This window comes from Mobula hypostoma, chromosome 13 (assembly GCF_963921235.1).
Source record: "Mobula hypostoma chromosome 13, sMobHyp1.1, whole genome shotgun sequence".
In the NCBI taxonomy this organism is placed as follows: Eukaryota; Metazoa; Chordata; class Chondrichthyes; order Myliobatiformes; family Myliobatidae; genus Mobula; species Mobula hypostoma.
In genome coordinates, this window is record NC_086109.1 from 33,244,754 (window position 1) to 33,272,635 (window position 27,882).

General features: G+C 39.2%; 1 protein-coding gene across 2 annotated transcripts; it reads left to right on the forward strand.

Moving 5' to 3' along the window:
* The first annotated feature begins 3 nt into the window (after positions 1 to 3).
* LOC134355531 (LEM domain-containing protein 2-like) lies at positions 4 to 27,882 on the forward strand. Of its 2 annotated transcripts, none has more exons than XM_063065531.1 (9): positions 4 to 1,617; positions 5,078 to 5,118; positions 10,689 to 10,764; positions 13,705 to 13,781; positions 15,338 to 15,417; positions 19,709 to 19,854; positions 23,267 to 23,368; positions 24,167 to 24,269; positions 25,673 to 27,882. In XM_063065531.1, exons 1-9 carry the CDS (start codon positions 30 to 32, stop codon positions 25,818 to 25,820), a joined length of 2,361 nt encoding a protein of 786 aa, XP_062921601.1. In that variant the 5' UTR covers positions 4 to 29; the 3' UTR covers positions 25,821 to 27,882. The 2 variants fall into 2 exon arrangements, with proteins under 2 accessions (XP_062921601.1, XP_062921602.1); XM_063065532.1 differs by having other exon boundaries at positions 23,267 to 23,352; positions 25,673 to 25,811.

The window sequence follows — 27,882 nt, forward strand, 5'->3', positions numbered from 1 at the left end:
GTAGCCAGCGTCTGGGCTGAACGTTGAAAATGGCACTAGCAAAGAGCGATAAAGAGTTGAGACGGCAGTTGAAATCCTTGGGCTATTCGGCAGGGCCGGTCACTAACAGCACCAGATCGCTTTACGTGAAAAAATTAGCCCAGCTTCAGTCGGAAAATCGTCGGAAAGAACGGAGCGGGCGGACATCGCAGAGTATCAGGCAGAAGGAGGTTGGCACCTCGCAGCCAGTGCGCCAGCGGCCTAGTGCGGCCTCCGCTGGTACCAGGGCCTCTTCCAGCCGCTCCTGGGGCTGGCAGTTACAGGATGATCAGCACGACGGGGTATCAACCGAGGACCCCGCCGCTGATAATGCCGGCTCTTCGGCCGATGACTTCGATGATACTCACTATACCAGGACATCCAAATCTGTGAGTGCCGGGCGAACGGGAGGTAATGCGTTCCGGGGAACATCCTTGTACTCAGATGCATCTGGCAGCTTGCATTCAAATCCATACACAGGAACATTTGATAGTTTGAGTTCGGAACCGTGCGCAGAGACATCTGACAACCAGTATTCAGATCCACATACGAGAATATTTGACAGTTTAGGCTCATTTACCAGGGATAGCCTGCTTTCGGGCCGATACAAGACGAAAACAGACAGCACGTATTCGGATCGATACACGGGGAAAACTGACAGCCCGTTTTCGGATCGATACAAAACGAAAACAGACAGCACGTATTCGGATCGATACACGGGGACAACTGACAGCCCGTTTTCGGATCGATACAAAACGAAAACAGACAGCACGTATTCGGATCGATACACGGGGAAAACTGACAGCACGTATTCGGATCGATACAAGGGGACAACTGACAGCCCGTTTTCGGATCGATACAGGGGGACAACTGAAAGCACGTTTTCGGATCGATACAAAACGAAAACAGGCAGCACGTATTCTGATCGATACACGGGGAAAACAGACAGCCCGTATTCGGATCGATACACTGGGAAAACTGACAGCACAATTTCAGATCGATTCACGGGGACAACTCACAGCCCGTTTTCGGTTCGATTCACTGGGAAAACAGCCAGCTTGCTTTCGGATCGATACACGGGGAAAACCGATAGCCCGTTTTCGGATCGATACACGGGGAAAACCGATAGTCTGCTTTCGGATCGATACACGGGGAAAACTGACAGCCTCTATTCACATCGAAGTACGGGAAAAGCTGACAGCATATATTCGGGCTCATATACCGAAAAATATCAAGGTATAAGTTCAGATCCATATACAAGGAAACCTGAAGGTCTATGTTCGGATCGATATAGGGGCAAACTTAGCGACTTGCATTCGGGTGCAAGAAATTCGGAAGAGTTTTATCCCGATACCCATTATAGAGGACGAGCAGACAGTTGGTCGGCGGACGAGGATGAAAGCTACATGCACCAATCTTATACTGGATCTGCTAAGAACGAGAAACAAAAGCATAAAAACCGTCTGGTTGAATGGGAGTTGTACCTATCGCGGTTTCTCTACATATCCACAATTGTGTTATGCCTTGTGCTTTTGGCATTAGTATGTGTCAAAGCCTTGGGGTTGCTTGAAGGATCGCAAGAGGACATAGATGAAAATAGTAAGTATATGTGTTAGATTTGAAGTTAATCAGGCATTTTGAAAACTTTAATGTGACCTCAGCACTACCTCCCTGCACTGTCCCTATTCTTTGAATGTCTAGTGATCTCCATCTTGAATATATTAAACAACTGAACCTCTGCTCTTGGATAGAGGATATTGAGAGTGACCTTTAACTCTGGACACTACAGCCTGGGAAACGTATTAGCAACTAACTATAAAGCCCTAAAAGAGTTTTATATATTTCTATTAAATCATCTTACTCTTCTAAGCTGGAGAGTGTAGGCACAGTCTGCTTAACCTTTTTTCAGGAATCAGTCTGATGGTCTGTCACTGCATTGCTTCAAAGAGTCATGGAAACAGGCCATTGGATCCACCATGTCCACACCACCCATTGGCAGCTATCCATGTTAATTCTTTTTTCCAGCACTTGACCCACAGCCTTCTATGCCTAGGTGATTCGGAAGCTCATCTAGGCATTTTTTAAAATGCTGTCAGTTAGTTTGTTTCTACTGTCCTGAGTTGGATGATCAGCCATGATCATACTGAATGGCAGTGCAGGCTCGAAGGGCCAAATGGCCTACTCCTATTTTCTATGTTTCTATGTTTACTGCTCTCTCTGGAGTAGTGATCACTCTTTCAGTGAGAAAAATCCATCTTGGATCCTGTCTAAAACGCTTAGTCCTTGCCCTAAATCTGTCTTCTCCAGTTTTATTCACATCTGATAAGCAATTATAGTTTCCTGCAGCCTATCTTTTCTGTATCCCTCATAATTTTATACACCTCAATTATGATCCTTCTTAACCTATTCCTCATCATTCGCATATGGAGATCAGATGGGGCCTCATCCAGGCCCTTAATAATGGAATAAGACATCTTCAGTCTTGTACTTAAATCCTGTCACATTAAAACCAGCATGTTGTTGGCTTTCCTAAATGCTTGCTTTTTGTGCAAGTTAAGTTGCAGTGATTTGTACATAGCAACACCCTTTAAACACCAACACAGTTTACTCTTTCACCATTTGAAAAAGTATTATACCTTTTTTCTATTGAAGTTAATGATCTCATAATTTCCATGTTATATTTAATCTTCCACATCCTTTACATTCAATTAATATCATCTCCCAGAAAGGCTGCTCTGTATCCTCCTTATGGATCCATTTTGGTTTGTATCGTCAGCAAACATGGATATATTATATTTGCTCCCTTCATCCAAATCATTGATATCAATTGTAAACACCTGATGCCCTAGTACCTGTTTCTGTGGCACCTGGAAAGTCAAAATCTTCCAAGCTAAAAGGTACCCACTTTTATTTCAACTCATCCTGTCACAGGTGTTTGCTTTGTTCATGCATCTTTTCCCTGCCTCTCCTGTTGAAGACTATATTGCATCTCTCTCTCTCTCTCTCCCAGATCTGATGAAGGATTGCAAACCTAAAATGTGAACTGTACTCCATCTGCAGATGCTGTATGACATGCTGAGCTTTTCCAGCTTTTCTCTCTTTGTTTCAGATTTCAAGCATCTGCATTCTTAAAGTATCCCATTCATTAACCAGTTCTCAGTCCAGACCAGCATATTTCTTTCAATACTACACAATTTTGTTTTATAGTCTTTTCTGTGGCAGGATATAGAGAGCTTTTGGAGATGGCTAATATGTCTTGTCAATTGATTTGTCCGTATCTAATGTGTTAATTTAACTTCCGGAAAGCGTGCAACAAATTTGTTAATCACTCTTCAATGAAGTATGAGATCCTGGGCCTCTGTGTGAAACAGTATGTGAGACTAATGCTACTTAAGCATCGCTCTAAGCACGGTGTAGTGTCTCACAGCTGCACATGTGCACACGACTGATGATGAGTTTGTAAATGGCATCAGTTGCATGTGTTTGTGTTCAAAAAGCAGTGATATTTGTCACTGATAGTTGGCAAGAAATAAGCAGTAAGACAATTCAGAACTTTTTGCTCACTGTGGTTTCAAACATTCAGGCTTGGAGATGCCAGAAATGGCCTGGAGTGAAACTGAAACCATTTCACTACTGTAGCAAGTTAGGAATGATGATGGTATTGGCAATTATCTTGAATATTATAATGAAAATGAAGATTTGAAGGATGCTTTGTATAAAGGCAGTCCATTGTCTTGCACTTGGTATCTGCTGATTTTGTTCATTTACTGTCAAAAGAACATGGCAGATGAATTCTTCCATCGAAACTATTAGGAACTAATACAGTTTTATAGTATTGGTAGTGTTCTATTTTATTTCATTTAGATAAATAAATTGTTACTTGGTCAAATGGTAGCTTGTCTTTTGTATACCCTTTAACCATTTCCACGAAGCTTTAGCTAATTGGGGCAGCTGCATAATTGGCTCAAAATGGCCTGGTCCTGATGTGTCCATTTAACTGGAATCCACTGTATCTCTTTTTGAGTGGTTAATTATGTATATGCAATTAAAACAATTTATATTTCAATCAAATTATAAAAAAACAGCAAGTTTCAATGGCTAAATTATTTTCTGAAGGTTTAGATTAGCCTTGAAAAATAGGAGTGATCTTTTCCCATTAGGATTATGGACTGTTGCTTCATTTTGTGTTGATTGCCACTAACAGACTTTAGCTTTTTAGTTCATGTACCAATCTTTTGTACCAGAGACTTTAAGTGACAAGTAAAAAGTGATATTTTGGCTGATATTAGGCGGATCAAGATGCAAAACTGGGAAAAGGTTTCCAATGACCAGATGTAGAGCGAGTCTTTCATCTAGGGAAATTAAGAATGAGAGCACCCAATCTTCAACTTCGAGGTAGCTCATTCAGGAAGAAAAAACAGTAATCATTGTTTTACATAAAATGTTTATTTTTGTTTAAAAAGGCCCTGGTCATTCCCACCTTGCAATCCTTCTTTGGAAATTAGTGTTTTTTTTTTGTTGGGTAATAACAGCATGCCTAGGGAAAGGCAAATAAATGGAGTTCAGATGGATATCAGCAAAGCAAGCTCAGGGACTGGGTGACATATTTCTGTTCCTCATATCCTTCTTTTGATGGTTATACGTCTCTGGTATAAAACCTCTTCAACTCTTGCAATCTCCATTGACTTTCATTATAACAATGGCATAAATTAGAGGTTGATTTTGTTTTTAATTTTGTTTGGCTCTTTTTGGATGTTTATTAGTGAGTAAAAATGGGTTAATTTTTGTTACTTAGAAAAGTTGTTTCAGTTTTCTGAGTAAGCTACTGTCAGTCTGTTCTCACATCAAAGTTGCTGGTGAACGCAGCAGGCCAGGCAGCATCTCTAGGAAGAGGTACAGTCAACGTTTCAGGCCGAGACCTTCCTGACGAAGATTTTGGCTTATTTTTATAGATATCAGACTAAAGCCTAATGTGGATCTCCTGCCAGTTTTGACACATGTACTTGCTTGTTATGTGCTTGTTTAGGATTTTACAATCTTTGTTTTGTTTCATTTTTAGTTAAGATGTTGCCCATTGATTGCAGTGGTAAAACAGACAACGTGAGTAACTTTTCCTTTTCTTTTAAAAATGTTACAAATAACCTGACTTCAGTTTAATAGTTGGGTTTACTCTAGAATTGGTTGCATGTTACAGAACATTAAATTCAAAGTTGATTTTCCATCTGTTTCCAAGATCACAGCATTGTATAAGTGATGACTGTCCTCGTGGATTCTGTACCGGAACCAATTTGGTATAGGATCCAAGAAAAAAAATTCTCAGTGTAAATGCCAGGGAATCTCACCTAGCTATTGTTTCACCATTGAACTTGAAGTGGAATCTAGCAGCATAAGCACAGATAGCACCTGTCGGCAGAACTCAGCCCGCAGATTTTAGACTTTTATGCATGAGTACCAAACTTGTGACTTTCTAAATGTAAACTGTTGACAAAGCAAAGTAAATCCTGGACTGTTGTCTCTGCAGTGAATTCACAGCAACATTTCATGTTCTCAAAGTAAGATGATAAAATTGTTCTCAAACATTGTGTTTAAATCTATGTGTAACTATTTTCCAGACCTAACTATTCACCAAGTAATTTATAAAAATAGTTCAAGTTAATAAATATGGATGGGTTCTAAAATTCTAGTAGGCTCAGCGAGGCTCTGTCTTCTAGAAGATGAGTTCAGATTACAACTGTTGATTAGAGTTTGAACTCTTCATTTGGTCAACATTTGCATGTTCTTATGGTCTGGAATTATCAGATTTATTCAGATTACTTTATTGTCTTCTAGACCTGGGTGCAATGAAATTATTTGCTTGTGTGAAGCTCAGAGACTAAACATGGTAATACTAATGCAACAATAAATCAAAACAACAATGGTGTGAAAAATGGTGTAATCTGAACATGAGATTCTGCAGATGCTGGAAATCCACAGCAACACACAAAAAATACAGGAGGAATTCAGCAGGTCAGGCAGCATCTGTGGAAATAAACAGCTGATCCTTTGGACCAAGACCCTTCATCAGTACCCTTCAGCCAGTCCTTGAAACTTTGACTGTTTATTCATTTCCATAGATGCTGCCTGAACTGCTGAGTGTAATCTGGAAAAAGCTTCTAAAGTGACAATAAAAGAATAACTACGGCAGAATTTAGAGTCCAGATCCTTGAGCCTGGTTGTCCAGGTTTCAATATCTTTTAGAAGGTAGAAAAGAGAAAAGGTAATTGCAAGGTGGGGGGGGGGGGGCGCAGGCATTCTTGACAATTCTTCTAGTTTTCTGATGCAGTACATTGTGAAGATGAACTAGGATGTTAGAAAGTGACAAGCCTGTGATGAATTGGACAGTGTTTATCCCTCTCTGCATGTTACACCTGTCCAGAATAGAGCTGTTACTGTACCAGATTGAGATGCAATTCATCAGGATACTTTCAATTGCGCATCTCTAGAAATTCAAGAGAATCCCATCTTACTTTGTCTCTCCTTTTGGATGAAGTTCTCTCCCACACTATTACTGTGCCTACTAGTTTTCTAATTCCCTTGTACAGTTTGTCAAGCATTCGTGCACCCTAACGATAAATGCAGGCTTTGTTTTATGCACTAAAATATTTCTGATACACTTAAGGAAGGGTTCCCAGCCTTTTATTGCCATGGAACAATGCCATTAAGCAAGGGGTACGTGGACTGCAGCAAGGGGAAACTAGATAAACACAAATAAAGGAATAGAAGGTTATGCTGATTGAGTTATAGGAAGAGTTGGTCATGAAGGATAAACACCAACACTGACTTTTGGTGCTGTAAATGATTGATATCTATAAATAATTCATGACCGAATAATGTTTTGTGCCATTCTTGTTCAAATTCCATTCCAAGTTTAAAAGATTGCTCATTGGTGGTGGTATAACCTTACCTTAATATTTGAAGTTTTCAGATAATAATGTTGAAGGATTATTTTGACTGGTTGATGAAAGACAATGATTGGATCATAGAACTAAGATTAGCACTAAAATGTACAGTAGGGGATTGGATTTTTGAACTAAATATTATTTGCTTTTATCACAAATGACATAAGCTATTAATTGTGAAATTCTATTGTTGGATTAGATAGAAAGTGCTTATTAAATGTGCTAACTTCAATATTATATAGTTGGACATTTTTGCCATTGCGGAACTTTTGAACTTAACCATTTTATCTGGATTAAGTTTATATAAACCAGTTTTTTGTTTGTCAGTAAATGGGACTTGGCGCCTATTCTTTTAGATCGACATCATGCAGATGGTCATAATTAGCATTATTAGACCAAAGTTCAAAGTAAATTTATTATCAAAGTACATATATGTCACCATATACATCCCTAAGATTCACTTTCTGGCAGCCATTCTCAATAAATCCATATTAGAAAATTAACATAATAGAATCATTGAAAGACCACACCAGCTTGGGCATTCAAGCTGTGTGCAAATACGAAAAGAAAGAAATAATAACAAATCAGCAATAAATATTGAGAACATTAGATGAAGATTCCTTGAAAGTGAGTCAGTTGGTTATGGGAACATTTCAATGTTAAGTTATCCCCTGTGGTTCAGGAGCCTGATGGTAGAGGAGTAATAACTGTTCCTGAACCTGATGGTATGAGTTCTAAGGCTCCTGTACCACCTTCCTGATGGCAATAGCAAAAAGAAAGCATTCCTTGGATGGTGGGGGTCCCTGATAGTGGATGCTACTTTCCTGCAACAACACTCGTGTAGGTGTGCTCAGTGGTAGGGAGGGATAAACCCCGTTGTATCCATTACTTTTGTAGGATTTTGCATTCAAGAGCGTTGGTGTTTGCATACCAGGCTGTGATGTAGCCAGTTAGTATAGTCTCCACTACACATCTACGGACATTTGTTCTAGATGTAAAGCCGAGTCATTGCAAGCTCCTTAGGAAGTAGAGGTATTACTGTGCTTTCTTCGTAATTGTACTTGTGTGCTGGGCCCAGGTCCTCTGAAATAATAACACTGAGGAATTTAAAGTTGCTGACCCTTTCCACCTCTGATTTCTGTCCCCCTCCCCTCCTCCATGGGGACTGGCTCATGGATCTTTGGTTTCCTCCTCCTGAAGTCAACAATCTTGCTGATGTAGAGTGAGGGGTTGTTGTTGTGGCACCACTCAGCCAGATTTTCGGTCTCCCACCTATGTGCTGATTCGTCACCATCTTTGATTCGGCCCACAACAGTGGTGTCATCAGCAAACTTGATAATGGCATTGGATCTGTGCTTAGCCACACAGTCATAAGTATAAAGCGAGTAGAGCGGGGGCTAATCATGCAGCCTTGTGGTATGTCTGTGATAATGGAGATCGTGGAGGAGATGTTGTTGCTGATCCAAACTGACTGGGGTCTGCAAGTGAGGAAATTGAGGATTCAATTGCACAAGGAGGTATTGAGGCCAAGGTCTTGAAGCTTGTTGATCAGAAGAAGCATCCTGATGTATGTATCTTTGTTGAGTTGTTCCAGGGTTCAGTGAAGAGCTAATAAGATGTAATCTGCTGTGGACTTGCTCTAGTAGGCAAACTGGAGTTACTTCTCGGGCAGAGTTTGATATATTCCATCACCAATCTCACAAAATGTTTAATTCACTATGGATGTAAGCACTCTAGACGATAGGCATTGAGGAAGGTTAGCATGTTCTTCTTAGGCACTGGTATAATTAATGCCTGGTTGAAGCAGTGGGGGCGGGGGGGGGGCGAAGGATACCTCAGACTGACGAAGCAGGAAGTTAAAGATCTTACTGAACACTCCAGCCTGTTGATCAACACAGGTACCCCATCTGGCCGGAAGCTTTTCATGGCTTCACCCTGCTGGAGGCTGCTCACACATCAGCTTCAGACAGAAATCACAGGATCATCGGGGATGTGGGAGTTCGTGATGGTTCTTCCAAGTTTTGACAGTCAAATGAGCATAGAAGGCATTGAGCTCATCTGGATGTGAAGTCCTGTTGTCGCCTATGTCACTTGATATAAATTTATGAGGTGATAGTATTCAAGCCCTGCCACAACTGTCTAACATCCTTTGTTGATTAAAGTTTAGTCCAGAATTGCCACTTTACCCATGAGATAGTTTTCCAGTGATCATACCTGGACCAAGTCTGCGATCCAAGAAGATGGTGACCGTTGTAATTTATCTTTTTTAATAATGAAGCAATTAGCTGAAACAGAGAAGACTTGCAAAATTTTGCTGTCTTGTATTATTGTCACACTAATCTAATCAAGCAGTAATAGATTGGTTAAAATCCTTACTGTTCTAATAGTATTAGATAGTTGGAATATTTTATGGCAATCACATATCATCTTCAACCTAGATCTAAGGTAGATGATATCCTACACAGCTGTTTTGGACCTATATTGCTGTATTGTTTAACAGTGATTTGTGTGTCTTGTTTATTCATGGTTTAATAATCTTGAATCTCCAGACCAATGCCTGGCTATGACATTAGTAGCTCACTAGAGGTCACTATTCACTATTAGGTATGCAGTGGATTACAGTTAATTTGGCCATCAGATAATTGGAGCAGCAATTTATTTGGAACAATTCTTAAAGCACAAAAACTAATCAAGAAAATAGCCAGCATTCCCTTTGTTTATTGGGACACTGCTGCTTAATTGAGACAGGAGGTTGTTGCTGAACAGTCACGTGCAATTAAGTGGCCTTTAGATACTACATGCTTAGAGCAAACAATTTTTAAATAGCATCAGTTCTGATTGTTTGTGTTCAAAAAGCAGTGAATTTTGTCACTGATGCTTGGTGAGATATAACCAGCAAGTTAATTTGCAACTGTTGTACTCACTGTGGTTTCAGGCATTCAGCCTTGGAGATGTCAGAAAGGGCCAGGAGTGAAAATGAAACTATTTCACTACTTCAAGTTAGGAAGTACAGAGACTTTGAAGGTATTGACAATCATTTTGTATGTTACAATGAAATGAAGATTTGGAAGATGCAGTTGTCAATAGCATTATATGAAGGCAGTCCATTATCTGCACTAGGTCTCTGCACTGATTTTTGTTCATTTACAATCAATCAACAGAACACAGCAGCATATGATGGATGAATTCGTCCATTGATAACCATTAAGAACTATTACAGTTTTATAGTACTATAGTGGTATAGGTACTGGTCTAATTTATTCTGTATTTCACTTAAATGCATAATTTGTTACCCAGTTAAACAGTAGTTTTTTTGTTAAGCCTTTTTAACTATTTCCATGAAGGGGCAGCCACTTAATTGGGCCAAAATGTACTAGCCTTGATGTGTCTCAATTAACCAGAATCTACTGTATTTGGAGTCCATAATAAAATTAAATCATTGAATGTTGTTGAATATTCTGGTACTTGTTGAAGGGTTTCGGCCCAAACATCGATTGTATTCTTTTCCATAGATGCTAACCTAGCCTATTGAGTTCCTCCTGCATTTTGAGTGTGTTGTGTTTGAATATTTCTTTAATTCTTCTTGAGTAAAGAAAAGGCTTCATGACATATTGGATCTATTTATACTTTGGTACTAAAAATGCAATTAAATTAACTGCATGAATTTTAACATGGAACTAAACATGAGGAAGACTTTTTTCAGTTTATTTATTGAGTTTTATTTTATTCTAGTTTTGCAAAGCTGAAGAGCACAAAATGATAATGATTATATTGACTGAAGTATATGAGTTTTTGGCAGAAATGGCAGGTACGTTAAGGATCATTTCAAAATTATGCAATCTTTTGTAATTGTTTTTTTTATTATTGTCACATGTACTGAAGTATAGTTTTAAAAAAAACTTTTTTTGCATCCCAGGATATAGATCATTTCATTACATCAGTGCATTGAAGTAGAGCAGGAGAAAGCAATAACAGAATGGAAAATAAAGTGTTACAGTTACAGGAAAAAGTGTAGTGTAGGGAGACAAAATACAAGGCATGACAAAGTTGATTGAGTGGTCAAGAGTGCATCTTATCTTACAAGGAGACTGTTCAATTGCCTTTAAATGGTGGGAGAGAAGATGTCTTTGAGCCTGTGATGTGTGCTTTCAGACTTTTGTATCTTCTGCCTGATGAGAGAGGTGAAAATAAAGAATGTCCCTTCCTCCACCATCAACTCTGCTCTCAAACGCAACTCTCCCATTTCACACACATCTGCTCTCATTCCATCCTCCCACCACCCAACTAGGAATAGGGTTCCCCTGGTCCTCACCTACCACCCCACCAGCCTCCGGGTCCAACATATAATTCTCCGTGACTTCTGCCACCTTCAACATGATCTCACCACTAAGCGCATCTTTCCTCCCCCCCACCCCCTGCCGCTTTCCACAGGGATCGCTCCCTATGCGGCTCTCTTGTCCATTCGTCCCCTCCCCATTCCTCCCCACCAATCTCCCTCCCAGCACTTATCCTTGTAAGCGGAACAAGTGTTACACATGCCCTTACACTTCCTCCCTCACTACCATTCAGGGCCCTAGATAGTCCTTCTAGGTGAGGCGACACTTCACCTGTGAGTCAGCTGGGGTGATATACTGTGTCTGGTGATCCCGATGCGGCCTTCTATATATTGACAAGACCTGGCGCAGACTGGGAGACTGTTTCACTGAACACCGACACTCTGTCCGCCAGAGAAAGCAGGATCTCCCAGTGGCCACACATTTTAATTCCACGTCCCATTCCCATTCTGATATGTCTATCCATGGCCTCCTCTACTGTAAAGATGAAGCCACACTCAGGTTGGAGGAACAACACCTTATATTCCGTCTGGGTAGCCTTCAACCTGATGGTGTGAACATTGACTTCTCTAACTTCCGTTAATGCCCCTCCTCCCCCTCGTACCCCATCCATTGTTTACTTATTATTATATACTTTTTTTCTCTCTCTCCTTTTTCTCCCTTTGTCCCTCTCACTATACTCCTTGCCTGTCCTTTGGGCTTCACCCCCCCCACCCTTTCTTTCTCCCTAGACCTCCCGTCCCATGATCCTCTTGTATCCCTTTTGCCAATCAACTTTCCAGCTCTTGGCTCCATCCCTCCCCCTCCTATCTTCTCCTAAGATTTGGATGTCCCCCTCCCCCTCCCACTTTCAAATCTTACTAGCTCTTCCTTCAGTTAGTCCTGACGAAGGGTCTCGGCCCGAAACGTCTACTGTACCTCTTCCTAGAGATGCTGCCCGGCCTGCTGTGTTCACCAGCAACTTTTATGTGTGATGTCTGGGTAGGTGGGATCTTTAATTATATTGGCTGCCTTTCCAAGACAGTGAGAATTGTACACAGAGTCCATGGAGGGGAGGCTTATTTTCATGTTGTGCAGAGCTGTATCTGTAACCCTCTGCAGCTGCTACTCTCAGCCAGAACAGTTGCCACACAAGCTGTGTTGCATCTGGATAAGATGTTTTCTGTAGTGCACCTATAAAAATTTGTAAGGGTCAAAGTGGACAGCCAAAATTCTTTAGTCTCCTGAGGAAGTAGAGGCAATGCATTATATTTTACAGAAGGTTGGAAATTGTGGTATGATCTAAATTGTGGCTGAAGTCATATGTAGTTTAAGTTTGTGGATTGTAAGCATGCAATGTTTCATAACAATTAAACTTGAAATTTAGGACTTCGACAAAAATTTTGCAATGTATATACGGTTTCCCCTACTTTCAGTTCCCAGATACTAACCAGGACCCTGGTCAAATGTGTATGCAAAAATGTTTGTTCCTGCCAGGCACCAGTAGCTCTTGTGTTGCATAGCACAAGTCATCATGTGGGTATTTTAATCCTCCACCTTACAACTTCCTGTAGTTTCAATGCATCAGTGATTAATTTCCTGTCCATAAAGTTTGTGCTTTTTGTCTTTTTCTGTGGATATTTGTGTTCATTTTAAAAAATATTGAAGATAGGGAAACTAATTGGATGTAGGAGAAGGATGTATGTTGAACTTATCAGATAGCATTCTTTAGAGCTTCAACAAACTACTAGAACTTCTGGACTGATGTCTCCCTATGATTTTGACCATAAAGCATTTCTGTTTCAAATGCTGCATATAGGTTTTAATTAGCTTGAATTGATGATAATTTGATCTTATTAAGATGCTCTAATTTAATAAATGCTGAGAGTAGAGCCAACTAGTTGCTGAAATTAATGAAAAGACAGCCTGAATTTTATTATTAGCCTGTATCAGGCCGAATGGGTCACAACAATTTCAGTCCAGTGCTCTCTTGATTTATATCCTATCTATTATGTATTACTGACCTGAAAAATAATCTTGTCTTCACCTAATTGTAAATTAATTGAGGTTCATCTCAGTATGTGCTTATAAATTATAATCAGAGGTTCATTTATTCTCTCGATTAAAATCTAACAAATATCCTATCTAAGGGTGAACCCAATCCAGCTTTTTCGGTCTCTCTTACATAACTGAAGTTATTAACTCCAGGTCTGATGTTTATTAAAATCTCTATACCCATTTCTTGGCCTGGCTAGCTTTGCAAAATTATGATGCCCAAAAGTCCACATGAAGTCAGTCAGTAACAATTTGGTATTATATTAAAGCAATTTGGTATTGTATTAAAGCTAAGGATTTCTCAGTTTCAATCTTCAATTTTAGTTTCAGAAGGGATAATTATATTTAAGCAGAAATGTATTTTTTTTCCAAATATACAGGTGAATTTGAATGTGGCTCTGAATCACAACTGAAAAGTAAATGTGTGCCAGTGTCTGATGTAAAGACACATTTAACAGTAAGTAATACGTTTTAACATGGAAGTTTTTTTTTTCAAATGAACAATATCAGTTGACATTTATTTACAGCCTGTAAATAAAGTTCACGGTGTAGAACTATCATTAATAAATACATGGGTGAAATCTCAATTTGCAATGTTACCATTATAAATATTGCTGCTTAAATATTAATAGCATTACTTAATGGAGACAGAATCACACTATTTCAGGTTAATGAGTTTTGAAGTATTCCACCATGACCTCATGGATCTCCTGTGTTGTGACTCCTCCACTATAGTAATTCTATTATTATTCTGGTTCTTTGACTTTATAAATGAGTTTTATGTAAGAATTTTTTTTGTCACTTATTAGCATTATGGTAAGCAGTTATATGAGTATTTAGTAATTGTTTTATAGAAACTTAATAAAATTATCATACGTAATCAACATCAGCTATGTAATCAAAATTATCATAGTTACTCTTCTATATAGTTACCTTAATTCACAAGAAAATATTTTGCTTTTCCCATGAGTCATATTATTGGGCCTTAGTTGTAAAACCCTCAAAATGTAGTCCCTGACTGCTGGAGAGGTGAAGATGGTTTCAAGTATTAGAGGGAATAATGATTTTTTTAAAAAAACTAAACAAAACCTTGCAACACACACAAAATGCTGAGGGAATTCAGCAGGCCAGGTAGCATCTATGGAAAAGAGTACAGCCGACGTTTCAGACTGAGACCCTTCAGCAGGACTGGAGAAAATAAGACGAGTAGATTTTTAAAAGGTGGGGGGAGGGGAGGGAGAAACACAAGGTGATAGGTGAAACTGGAGAATGGCAGGGGTAAAGTAAAGAGCTGGGAAGTTGATTGGTGAAAGAGTTACAGGGCTGGAGAAAGGGGAAACTTAATAGGAGAGGACAGAAGGCCGTGGAAGAAAGAAAAGGAGGGAGGCGATGGGAGGCAAGTAGATAAGGTGAGAGAGGGAAAAGGGGATGGGTAATGATGAAGAGTGGGGAGGGGGGTGTGGGCACATGCCATCAGGTTGGAGGCTACCCAGACAGAATAGAAGGTGTTGTTCCTCTAACCTGTGTGTGGCCTCATCACGACAATAGAGAAGGCCATGGATAGATTTATTGGAATGGGAAGTGGAATTAAAATGGGTGGCCAGTAGGAAATCTGGCTTCTTCTGGTGGACGGAATGTAGGTGCTTAACAAAGCAGTCTCCCAATCTACATCGGGTCTCACTGATTATACAGGAGACCTCACTGGGAGCACCAAACACAGTACAGGTATATGACCCCAACAGACTCAGGTGAAGTGTCACCTCACCTGGAAGGACTGTTTGGCACCTAAATGGTAATGAGGGAGGAGGTATAGGGGCATTCAGGTAATGTAATTGGATTAGTACTGTTGGAACCATATGTAGGCAAAAGTAAAAGAATCTGAAATGTCCTGAAAGTGTGAGCACATCGTATGAAAATAAGATTTTTAATTAAAGTATTATAGAAAAAGCTTGAACGTTTTAAAATCTAGGGTTCAGTTTTCTTTTACTGTTTACTCATTTTATTTCTTTCTAGATTTCAGATGTTCCCCATGTAAATAAATTTGACGAAGCACTTCAGTGGATCTTGCAGAGTACACGGGACCTTGGAATTAGGTGAGTTTAATTCTCTTTTTTCCCTCCCAAGTTATGGCAACTAATAATATCTGAATTAAAAGAGAGTCCAGTCTCTTACTATACGTTTATGTAATGATTTTGAACAAATTTTAAACACTTAAACTGTGAATGCCTTAAAAAGGAATGAATCGGAAGGGATACAAATTATATTTGAAATACTATTTACCCCAGAATTAATAACTTATTATCTTAATGGAACAAGACAGCAAATAAGCAAAGTACAGTTGCAAGAAAAAGTTTCAACCCTTTGCAATTATCTGGTTTTCTGCATTAATTATTCATAAAATGTGGTCTTATCATCATCTGAGTCACAAAAATTGACAAACACAGTCTGCCTAAATTAATAACGCACGAACAGTTGTACTACTTCTCATCAATACTGAGTACACCATTTAAGCAATCACAGTTTAGATTCAGCAGACTTTCCAGGCGCAGATCCATGCGAGACTGACGGATGCTACCATTGAGTCTAGATTCAAAAAAGTATGTGAACCGCTGGTGGTAAAACCTTCTACGAAAGCTATTTGGAGTTGGGTGTTCCAACCAATGAGATGAGATAGGAGGTGTGGGTTATAGAGGTGCCCTGCCCTATATTTTTAAAAAAAAAAGACGCAGTCAGGTTACTGACGTAACCTGCTCTTCTCAAGAAAGATCTGTTTATGTGCACCATGCCTCAATAAAAATCACTTTCAGAGGACCTTAGAAGAATTGTGGAGATGCATGAAGCTGGCAAAGGCTACAAAAGCATTTCTAAAGACCTGAGTGTTCCATCAGTCCACAGTAAGAGAAATGATCTGCAGCTGGAGGAAATTCAGTACCATTGCTACTCTCCATAGAAATGGGCATCCTCCAAAGATTACACCAAGAGCACAGTGTGCAATGCTGGAGGAGGTGGAAAAGAACCCAAAGGTAACGGCAAAAGACCTACAGAAATCTCTAGAACTTGCTAAAGTCTCTGTTCATGTGTCCACTGTAAGAAAAATGCTGAACAAGAATGGTGTTCATGGAAGGACACCACGGAGGAAGCCACTCTTCTCCAAAAAAACGTTGCTGCATGTTTGCAAAAGACCACCTGGATGTTCCACAATGCTTCTGGGACAACGTTCTACTGACAGATGAGATAAATGTTGAATTTTTTGGTAGAAATGCACGCCGTTATGTTTGGAGGAAAAAGGGCACAGCACACCAACACCTTAACCTTATCACAATTGTCAGGCAATGGTGGAAGGAGCATTGTGGTTTGGGACTGCTTTGGGTCTGAATAGCTTGCAATTGTTGAAGGAACAATTAATTCAAAATTGTATCAACATTTTACAAGAGAATGTCAGCGTAGCGGTCCATCGTCTGAAGCTTAGTAGAAGTTGGATGATGCAACAAGACAATGATCCAAAAGACAATCAACAACAGAATGGGTTAAAGAAAATTTTTGTTTTGGAATGGCCAAGTCAGAGTCCAGACCTTAACCCAATTGAGATGCTGGGGCTGTTCATGCAAGGTATCCCAGAAATATTGATGAACTGAAAGAGTTTTGTATGGAGGAATGATCTAAAATTTGGTGTAGGTTATTGCTGCTGAAGGGGGTTATACCAGTTACTAAATACAAGAGTTCACATACTTTTTCCAGCTTGGACTGTGAATAATTAAACAATGTGTTCGGTAAAGTCATGAAAAGCACAATTGTTTGTGTGTCATTAGTTTATGCAGATTGTGTTTGTCTATTATTGTAATTTAGATGAAGATCAGACTACATTTTATGAGTAATGCAGAAAATTGGGCAATTGCAAAGAGTTCGCCAACATTTTCTTGGAGCTGTACAGTAGGATCTAGTTATTCTTGTACATTAATTGCAGGCAGATGTAAGTGTTATGGAAGACAATTGGTAACTTGGCCTTTATTGCAGGAGGTTTGGAGTTTAGAAACAGGGAAGTATTGTTACTCTCAAAGCACACCTGGAGTGCTATGCAAAATTTTGAGCCTCTTTATTTAAGGAAAGATTTACTGTCTTTGGCAGCAGTCCAAAATGGATTCATTAGGCTTATTCGTAGGATTAGAGGGTTGTGCTATCATAAGCTGCTAAAGGAATCGGGATCCTTTCTGCGCATGATGGGATAAATGTCAAAATATTTTCGGTATAGGAAAAAGCGGAATATGAGGGGATCATAGTTAGAGGTCAGTCATTTAAAATAAAGGTGTGTAGAATTTTTTTTCTCACGGGGTTATAGAGCCTAGGCCATTAGGGGTATCTAAAAAGAAAGCAAATAAATACTTTCAGGATCAGGAATTGAGGGCTATGTGTAACTGACACAGCAAAAGAGATCATATTGAATGGTAGGGTAGTCTAAAGAGACTGAATATCCTGCTCCTGCTCCACTTTCTAATGTCCTATTGTATTTCATTCCTGATTTCCATAAAATAATTTTATTTGACATTATCATTTCATGAACAATTATTATCAGAGAAATGTTCCCATAACGGGGTGTGGTAAATAGAAAAGACAATTAGTCTATTGCTATATTCTAGAACAGGGGTCCCCAACTGCGGACCGGTTTCATATTGACAATATTCTTGCGGACCGGCCAACCGGGGGGGGGGGGGCGCGTGGGGGGTGGGTGGTAGGGTTGCCAATGAACAAGAGTAGCAGTCAAATACATTGGGTTTACTCCGAGAAAGACTACAATGACCATGAAGCCTTGCGCGGGCACCAGTGCGCATGCTTGTACGTGCCGATTTTTTTTCTACAAATCGGTTTTGGCAATTCTGTTTAGGGGGGGTGTTAATCATGAGCGCCATATAGGTGATAAGTGGCTAATACACTCAATTTCGTTTCTAAAAGGGTTTATCTAACGAACTTAATATTAAACAGCACATATTTTCCTCGCATGAATATAGCGATAAGTCAATTATCAGGGGAGGTTGGAGTAAGTGTCGAACGAACTTCCTGTAGAAGTTGTAGAGGCAGGTTCGGTATTATCATTTAAAGAAAAATTGGATAGGTATATAGACAGGAAAGGAATGGAGGGTTATGGGCTGAGTGCAGGTCGGTGGGACTAGGTGAGAGTAGCGTTCGGCACGGACTAGAAGGGCAGAGATCGCCTGTTTCTGTGCTGTAATTGTTATATGGTTATATAAATCAATAGCATCATAACATTTAAAGTAACGTTTGGATATTAAACACACAGCACATATTTTCCCCGTATAAACATATAAAATCATTGCAACACACCAGTATCGCTGAACCAGTAGGAGCCCTGGGCTTGTTTTCCAGCAACAAGACGGTCCCATCGAGGAGTGATGGGAGACAGCGATACTCGAAGGGGGTTCCTTATGTCCAGTCTATTTCGCGATTAGTTTTCGTTGCATTCATTGCAGAGATATGTTGGAAATGGAAGCAACGTTTTCAGTGCTTTCGTGGCTATCTCAGGATATCTAGCCTTGACTTTGATCCAGAATGCCGGCAGAGATGTTATATCAAACATGCTTTTCAGCCCGCTGTCATTTGCAAGCTCGAGGAGTTGATCTCCTTGCCACGTTGACATGGATGACGCGTGCGTAACGACCTCGAGTGTGTTCAAGCTCAACAGTGGACGTGACAGGGAATGAGGAAAGGTGCCGCTGACTCTTATCGCCAAATCATATCGTTTCCTCGCGGCCCGGTGGTTGGGGACCGCTGTTCTGGAACATTATTTTTCATTATTAGAAAGTAAGAACAACAAAATGGAATTAAAAGATTTTTACGTGGACATCTAAATGTGAATCTATTTTAGTAACTTATTTGTAGTGCACAACCAGAACAATACTTGGTTTTACCTCATCTATAAAGTTACAGCAAAGTTTATCATCTTTCCAAAAAATTGAGTGAGAAGCATGATTGGTGTACATCTCTCAGATAAGCTGCAGTCCACCCACCTGTAAGATATTGATGGATCATTGAAAGGAACATTTCCTTATTTTGTTCAGCTTTCAGGCTTCTTAAACCCAAGTATCAGTCAGTGGAGTTGTGTTATGGCTTTAAGCTCAAGATTTGGCACACAGCAAGTAGTAAATTTGATGCTCGCTGAGATGACTTGATAATGTAAGGTCTTGTTACTAAACTTTCTTTTAGACAAAGAACAAATGACACATATGATAGTAAGCCTTAAGTAAAATTATTTACTAATCAATAAAGTCAAGGTCTCGCATTTTTTTTCCTGTCATTTTGAAAGCAAATATCAAGGGTTACAGCCATGTCCTTAAAGGAAGTTAATTTGTATATTTTTATATCTTAATGCAGATTAGTTGGTGAGGACTCTGAGGCACCAGTAACTTCAGTGGATCAGGTGACTTGTTTGGAATCTACTCGTCCACAAATGAATTTGTATTGTCGGCTCCAACGTGCATTTTTTACCATTCTGAATAGAATGTTAATTTTTATTTTTGGTAAGTCTTTATTGTTTAGATTTAATATTTTGGTTTATAAAGTGATCAATGCTACAGTAATTGAAGATGCAAACAGCATTTTTTAAAATCATGATTATAAAGGTAATTCCTGAATTAAAGTTGACAGTATAGATATTGATAGAATGTAAAACTGGGCTAAGAAGTGGCAAATGCAGTTCAACCCAGATAAGTGTGAGGTGGTTCATTTTGGTGGGTTAAATACGATGGCAGAATATAGTATTAATGGTAAGATGCTTGGCAGTGTGGAGGATCAGTGGGATCTTGGGGTCCGAGTCCGCAGGACACTCTAAGCTGCTGCGCAGGTTGACTGTGGTTAAGAAGGCATATGGTGTATTGGCCTTCATCAACCGTGGGATTGAATTCAAGAGCCAAGAGGATCCTGGTCTGACCCCGCTTGGAGTACTGTGCTCAGTTCTGGTCACCTCACTACACGAAGGATGTGGAAACTATAAAAAGGGTGCAGAGGAGATTTACAAGGATCTTGCCTGGATTGGGCGCATGCCTTATGAGAATAGGTTGAGAGAACTCAGCCTTTTCTCCTTGGAGTGATGGAGAATGAGAGGTGACCTGATTGAGGTGTATAAGATGATGAGAGGCATTGATCGTGTGGATAGTCAGAGGCTTTTTCCCAAGGTTGAAGTGGCTAGCACAAGAGGGCACAGTTTTAAGGTGCTTGGAAGTAGTACAGAGGAGACATCGGGTAAGTTTTTTTACGCAGAGAGTGGTGAGTGCGTGGAGAGGACAGCCAGCGATGGTGGTGGAGGTAGATACAATAGGGTCTTTTAAGAGACTCTTAAAGGTAGGTACATTGAGCTCTTAAAGATAGGGTACATGGAGCTTAGAAAAATAGAGGGCTGTGGGTAACCCTAGGTAATTTCTAAAGTAAGTACATGTTCGGCACAGCATTGTGCTGTAGGTTTTCTATGTTAGATAATTTCAGAAGATTTATTTATATTCAATTATACTTACTACTCTCTATATACAAAATATAAATACGTTGATATGGTCATTGCAGTATGTGAACCTCTGGGCTAATACCTTCTACAAAAGTTATTTGGAATCAGATGTTCCAGTCAATGAGATCAGATTGGAGGTGTGGGTTGTAGAGGTGCCCTGCCCTATAAAAAGACACATAAAGTCAGGTTACTGACAGCCTGCTTTTCTTGGGAAAGATATGTTCATGTACATCATGCCTCAATCAAAGCAACTTTCAGAGGACCTTAGAAGAATTGTAGAGATGCGTAAAGCTGGAAAAGGCTACAAAAGCATTTCTAAGGACCTGAGGTGTTCATCAGTCCACAATAAGAGAAATTGTCCACGAATGGAAAAAAATTCAGTATGGTTGCTAATCTCCCTAGGAGTGGGCTTCCTGCAAAGATCACACCAAGAGCACAATGTGCAATGATGGAGGTGTAAAAGAACCAAAAGCTAACAGCAAAAATCTCTAGAACCCAAGGCTAACTGCAGAAATCTCTAGAACTTACTAAAGTCACTAAAGTCTCTGTTCATTGTCCACTATAAGAAAAACACTGAACAAGAATGGTGTTCATGGAAAGACACCACGGAGGAAACCATTACTTTCCCAAAACAAGCATTGCTGCACGTCTCACGTTTGCAAAAGTCCATCTGGATGTTCCACAATGCTTCTGAGACAATGTTCTGCGGACAGATGAGACAAACGTTGAACTTTTTGGCAGAGATGCACGCTGCTATGTTTGGAGGAAACAGGGAACAACACCAAAATTTCATCCCAACTGTGAAGCCTGGTGGAAGGGGCATCATGGTTTGGGACTGCTTTGCTGTCTCAGGGCATAGACAGCTTGCAATCGTTGAGGAAGCAATGAATTTAAAATTGCTTCAAGATATTTTACAGAATGTCAGAGTGACGGTCATCACCTGGAGTTTAATAGAAATTGGATGACACAATGATCTGAAAGATGAGTAAATCAACAACAGAATGGGTTAGAGAAGAAAATTTGTGTTTTGGAATAACCAAGTCAGAGTCCAGACCTTAACCCAATTGAGATACTGTGGCTATTCATGCAAGGTATCCCAGAAATATTGATGAACTGAAACAGTTTTGTATGGAGGAATGATCTAAAATTCCTCCTTGCCATTGTGCAAGTCTGATCAGCAGCTACAGGAAACATGGTGGAGGTTATTGCTCCTAAAGGAAGTTCTATAAAGTATTAAGTACAAGTGTTTACACTCATTTTCCAGCTGGACTATGAATGATTAAGCAATGTCTTCAGTAAAGACATGAAAGTACAATTGTTTGTGTGTTATTAGTTTAGGCAGATTGCATCTGGATGAAGATTAGAACACAGTTTACGAGTAACTAATGCAGAAAATCGGGTAATCGCAAAGGGTTCACAAACTTTTTCTTGCAACTGTATATTACTTGTAGTCCACTGTTCACATTTTCTTCAGATGACATTCTTCTAAGGGAGTTAGCACTTTTCTGCTATTCCAAGCAAGAAGTAAGCCTTGGGCTTCTTTTCCTGAAGCCCTTTTGCAAGTGTGTTGGTGGGCTACTGAAGGCTTTATAATTAATATAGACATTTAAAATGTATTCAGTTTTAAATAATTAGTCAAAATGAAATGAAATTCGGTGTTGGTTTATTATTGTCCCATGTACCGAGATACAATGAAGAGCTTGTCTTGCTTATTGTTTATACAGATCAAATAATTACACAGTGCATTAAGCTAGAAAAATGTAAAACAGTAACAATGCAGAGTATAGTGCAAAAGCTTCTGAAAAAGTGCAGTGCAAGTAAACAATAAAGTGCAGGATCATATTGTAGTAGATTACAAGGCCAAGAGTCCATCTCGTCGTATAAGAAGTCCATTCAAGTGTCCGATCATAGTGAGATAGAAACTCTCCTTGAGCCTTGAACTCTCCTTTTCAGGTTTTTGTATCCTCTGCCCAATGGGAGAAGAGGGAATGGCCAGGTTATTAAATACTAAAATGTTATAAAATAAAACGTCAAGCACTAACTTCACCATTTCCTGTATGGTTACAATGCCAATTGAATATGATCTTAAATAAGTGTTACCCATGCACATTTATAACAGCTTGCAAACAATGGCAGGATTATGACAAGTAAAGTGATGTGGGCCAGCAATAAAAGCCATTTACTTGGCATGTACTAAGGATCCAAGTCGTTTTCCATAGTAGCATTTACAGTACTCATACATCCATGATCTTCTGAGGCCTGAAGGTTCGCAAGGCCTATTCTAGCCTCTGTTTCTTATGCTCCGGAAAGTCAACAATGAAAGCTAGAATCAAAGCTTCTAAGTTCATTCTTGTACTTTGTATAATGATTAACTTAACTTATTGCAAAAATATAATAAAAATATTTAACCTTATTATTTTTTGCTTTTTATATAGTATTAAGCCTTCTATGGATTACTCTCTTGCTTCTGAGGTACTACTCTAGAAAAATGGAAGAACAACAGCAAGCTATTTATGAAATGGTGAATAAAATAATAGGTACTGTTTAATATTCATATTTAATAATGTGCATTAGATATTGCTGAACTTTAATTTGCTAACAAAAATGAGTTATTGGTTCCATGTACAAACATTCTCATTTTCAAAATCTGGGTAACTGAATTCATCACAAACATTATTTACCCATTTTTATGCTGTCGCTCTCAAAACAGTTTTGGAGCATTGCATGGAAATACTTTTGACAAGAAGCAGTTTCAGGACCTGTTAACAAATTAAGTTTTACATAGATGTTTATTGCATCACAGGAGGAGGTCTTTTGGTTCCACTTTGATTCATTTTGCAGTTAATAATGAATTATGCTACCAACATCTCTTCAGGATGTGGAAAGAACCAGCTCACCTTCCAAAGATTTCTCCATTAAAGTGCAAGTCACGGGACCCTAATCCTTACAGGCAACTGTTATTGATTGGAGAGTCATTATTAACGGCAAGTGATGGCCATCGATGCTGTCAGCCTTCTTCGTGCTAAGTTGACGTCTCCTCTGAGAGCCTTTATACCTTGGCTCCTTCTCTGACTGAGAAAACTTCCTAAAATTTCCTAAAGCGAGGATGTCCCAGTTTTGAGCTTTTATAAGCCCCCCCTGATTTGGCATTGTTCTATGCAGTGATCTTATTTAACATACAGAATACAACTGAAGTCTAATTTTTAATCAATGGTGTTTTTTCAGCTTATAAAGCAAGGTACGGGTCTGTCTTATATAAGAAGACACAAATTTCAGCCTATGATTGTCAGAATGTTAGAATCACTGAACTCGATTATTCACTTTTGTTAAAACAGCTGTCATTCGTGCTCACAATCAAGATTGGGAAAAGGGTTTGGAGCTTGTCCCTTATGTACCCATACCTCATGTCCGAGACACGTTAATTCAACCCAAGGATAGGTATGTTGACAGTGTTTTTAAAACAGTTATGCTGCATGATTGGGAATGTGTTTTTCTGAACCCCCACCACATACAACTATGCATTTTTTAGTTCCAGCTTGTTCTATTACCTCATAGAAACTTGCAAGCCATGTTTAACATAACTGTTTTTCTTTTATCTGTACATTTTACTGCTTCTAGCTGTAATATCAGCAATGCGTTTGTATTTCTGCATTAAAGACAAAATATTACAAATGCAGGTGTTACAGCCAAAAATGTGTTTAATTTGGTAGAGGAATAGTAAACATTCAGTACATTCAATGTACATGTAGTACACTTGCTCATTCATGAAAATATCTATTCAGCCAATTGTGGCATCAGCTGAATGCATAAAAGCATGCAGACATAGTCAAGAGGTTCAGTTGTTCAGACCAAACATCAGAATGGGGAAGAAATGTGAACTAAGTGACTTTGACTGTGGAATGATTGGTGCCAGACAGGGTGTTTTAAGTATCTCAGAAACTTCTAATCTGGGATTTTCATGTACAACACTCTCTAGAGTTTACAGAGAATGGTGCCAAAAACCAAACAAAAACATATAGTGAGCAGCAATTTGGGGGCAAAAATGGCTTGTTATTGAGAGAGGTCAGAGGAGAATGGCTAGACTGGTTCAAATTGACAGGAAGGTGACAGTAACTCAAATAACTATGCATTAGAATAGTGGTGTGCAGAAGAGCATCTCTGAATGCACAACACATTGAACTTTGAAGTGGACGGACTACAGTAGCAGAAGACCTCAAACATAGTGGCCACTTTATTAGATACAGAAGGTAATAATGTTAATACTGTAAACCAACACTTGTGTTGGCATTATTCTATTTTGTTGGTCACTACTAAAAAGCAATAGAATATTAAGTACTGTTTAGTGCATTGTGACCAAACCTCAATCTCATTTAAGAAGTTTTAACATCTTCTGTTGCCTTGAGTGTATTTCCTTCAATCATTTCAATACCAGGGCAGTGCCATGGCAAGTAAAGAGAAGGAAAATATTAGAAATAATTATTGAAATTGATACTAGTTTATTGAAATGCTCTTGTTTGCTTGTCATCTGGACAGGCACTTCCATACACAAGTACATCGAGGTAGTAGAATGGAAAATAATGCAGAATACAGTCTTACAGTTAAAGTACAGTGCAGGTAGATAAAGACCAAGGGCTATGATGAGATACAGTAGATTGGGAGATCAAGAGTTCCATCTTTTTAGCATATGGAAGGCCCATTCTCTTTGTCTGGTGACTAAGAGTAGAGAATATCCTGACACTATTGTTTGCCTCGATATAATTTTTCTTTGAGACCATTTGAAACAAAATCATATTTTAATATGCACATTTAAAAATTACTCTTTATTTTTCTTTTTGTATCAGGAAGAAGATGAAGAAGATCTGGCAGAAAGCTGTGCAGTTTCTTGAAGCAAATGAGTCCCGGATTCGTACAGAGAAATGCAGAATAACTGGACAGGATTTCACTGTTTGGAGATGGACACAGCCTTCATCTGTCTGTGACTCTATGTGATAAATAACTAGAAAATATGCAAAGCTGAAGATGACAGTTAATAATGCAGTATATGGAAATGTCTGCACTATATAATTCATAAATAAATGCTTGTGACTAGAGTTCTCATGCAGCAGCTGATCGTAACTGCTTAATTGGGTGTTGTGGGAAGAACTGCCCACAAGAAGTGTGAGAAAATCAGTGGATGTGCCAGGATTATAATGTAATGCCTTCTCACAGATATTTAAATATTATTATTAATAATAGTGTGATTATAGGTGGTTTTAGCAAGACCAGCGATTTTTTTTTTTTTTTTTAACCTGCTTAATTAATATATTGCTGAGCTCCAGCAGAATTGCAGAGGCAATCGCATTGGGTGACTGGTGTTTATAACAATGTTGGACCAGGTTTTCCTAAATCATGCTTCATTTGCACCTACAACTAAATTCAAAATGATATCCTTAACTAGGAACCCAATGATTATGATATGTAGAAAAGATAAAGAAGCACCAAAGCTGTCTCTTCTGACAGTCATGATACCAGTATGATTCTTGAGGGGCTGGAGGAAAAGCACTTTAAATCTATTATTTTTAAAAGAAAGCAAACAACTGAACCTTGCCTTTCTATTTAAGGGTTTGTTAATTACCCTTCCTATATTTTTAAAACACTTCATAGCAGTTTCCATGTTGAATAATCTGTCATTTTGGTTCATAATTGACATAATATAACATGTCTAATTGTCAGAAACTTTGCCTTTTTTAAACCAGTCCTGATGCTTTGTTTCAACCCAAATCATCAGAATACCTTTCTCTGCACAGATACCTAATCTGCTAAATTCTTCCACCAGATTGTTTATTTGCCTTTTGTATATTGCTCAAGATAGTACACATTTGGAAGAAAGTTGTCCTATGGAACAAGTCGTTTGTAATAAGAGTAACACTTTCAGTACACTAAAGAAAACTTCTTCACTACAATTTTTAAGCTATACATGTTTAAAATTGCTGTAATGCTGTTTTTTTTATCTAGCTCAGAAATATATTGCAATCTATTAAATCTGTTCATATGGCTTACCCTTTGTAACAATCTGTTTTTGCATTCTTGGCTGAATTATGTAAAGTACCTATATAAATGAATTGGAATACAATATCTGTGTGTATTTCCTTCCGTAAGGTTGCATTAGTTTGACTTAATATACAGTTTCTTATTTCTTGCTTCATATAAGGGACATCAAAAATGTTGGCAAAGTTATATTTGTATGACTTAATAAATACTTGTTAACAGTTTATTTTTGCAACTTGAGGGTTTAAGTTTGCTGACAACATCACTATCATAGGCCGAAAAGAGGTGGTGAGAAATCAGTATATAGGAGAGAGATTGAGTATCTGGCTGAGTGGTGCCACAACAACAACGCCTTACTCTGATTATTGACTTCAGGAGGAAATCAGAGGACCATGAGCCAGTCCTTATTGGAGGATCAGAGGTGGACAGTGTCAGCAACTTTAAATTCCTTGGTATTATTATTGTAGTGGACCTGTCCTGGGCCCAGCGCGCAAGTGCAATTATGAAGAAAGCACGGTAGCACCTCTAATTCTTTAGAGGCTTGCAAAGATTCTGCACAACATCTAAAACTCTAATAAGCTTCTGTAAATATGTGGTGGCTGCATCACAGCCTGGTATGGAACCACCAATGCCCTTGAATGGAAACTCCTACAAAAAGTAGTGGATACGGCCCATTCCATCGTGGGTAAAGCTCTCCCACTACATGGAGCATTATTGCAGGAAACCGACGTGGACGCACACGGAGACCAACATCCGGTGCTGCTGGCAGATCATCAACTCGGTGAAAGACGCTCTTTGGTTGGCTCGAAACTTGATGATCTACCAGCACATGGAGATGTCCGTGGGAGAATGCTGCCGACTGGCACATTCTCGGCTGCAGGAGTACATGCTGAGGGACGCACTGAAACTTGGTGCAGCCACCGCAAGGGCCCGGTGGGGAAGGACCACAGTATAGGTTTCTCCACCCGTGGGAGTGGGAGGGGTTGGTGGGCGGGGAGTATACCCCTCAACAATGATATGCTAA

Excerpts from the sequence above, each read along its gene's own strand:
- LOC134355531 (XM_063065531.1), top strand. The coding sequence starts at position 30 with ATGGCACTAGCAAAGAGCGATAAAGAGTTGAGACGGCAGTTGAAATCC. Across the intron at positions 10,765-13,704 it reads GTTTTTGGCAGAAATGGCAG|GTGAATTTGAATGTGGCTCT; the intron begins GTACGTTAAGGA and ends CCAAATATACAG. Across the intron at positions 15,418-19,708 it reads ACACGGGACCTTGGAATTAG|ATTAGTTGGTGAGGACTCTG; the intron begins GTGAGTTTAATT and ends ATCTTAATGCAG.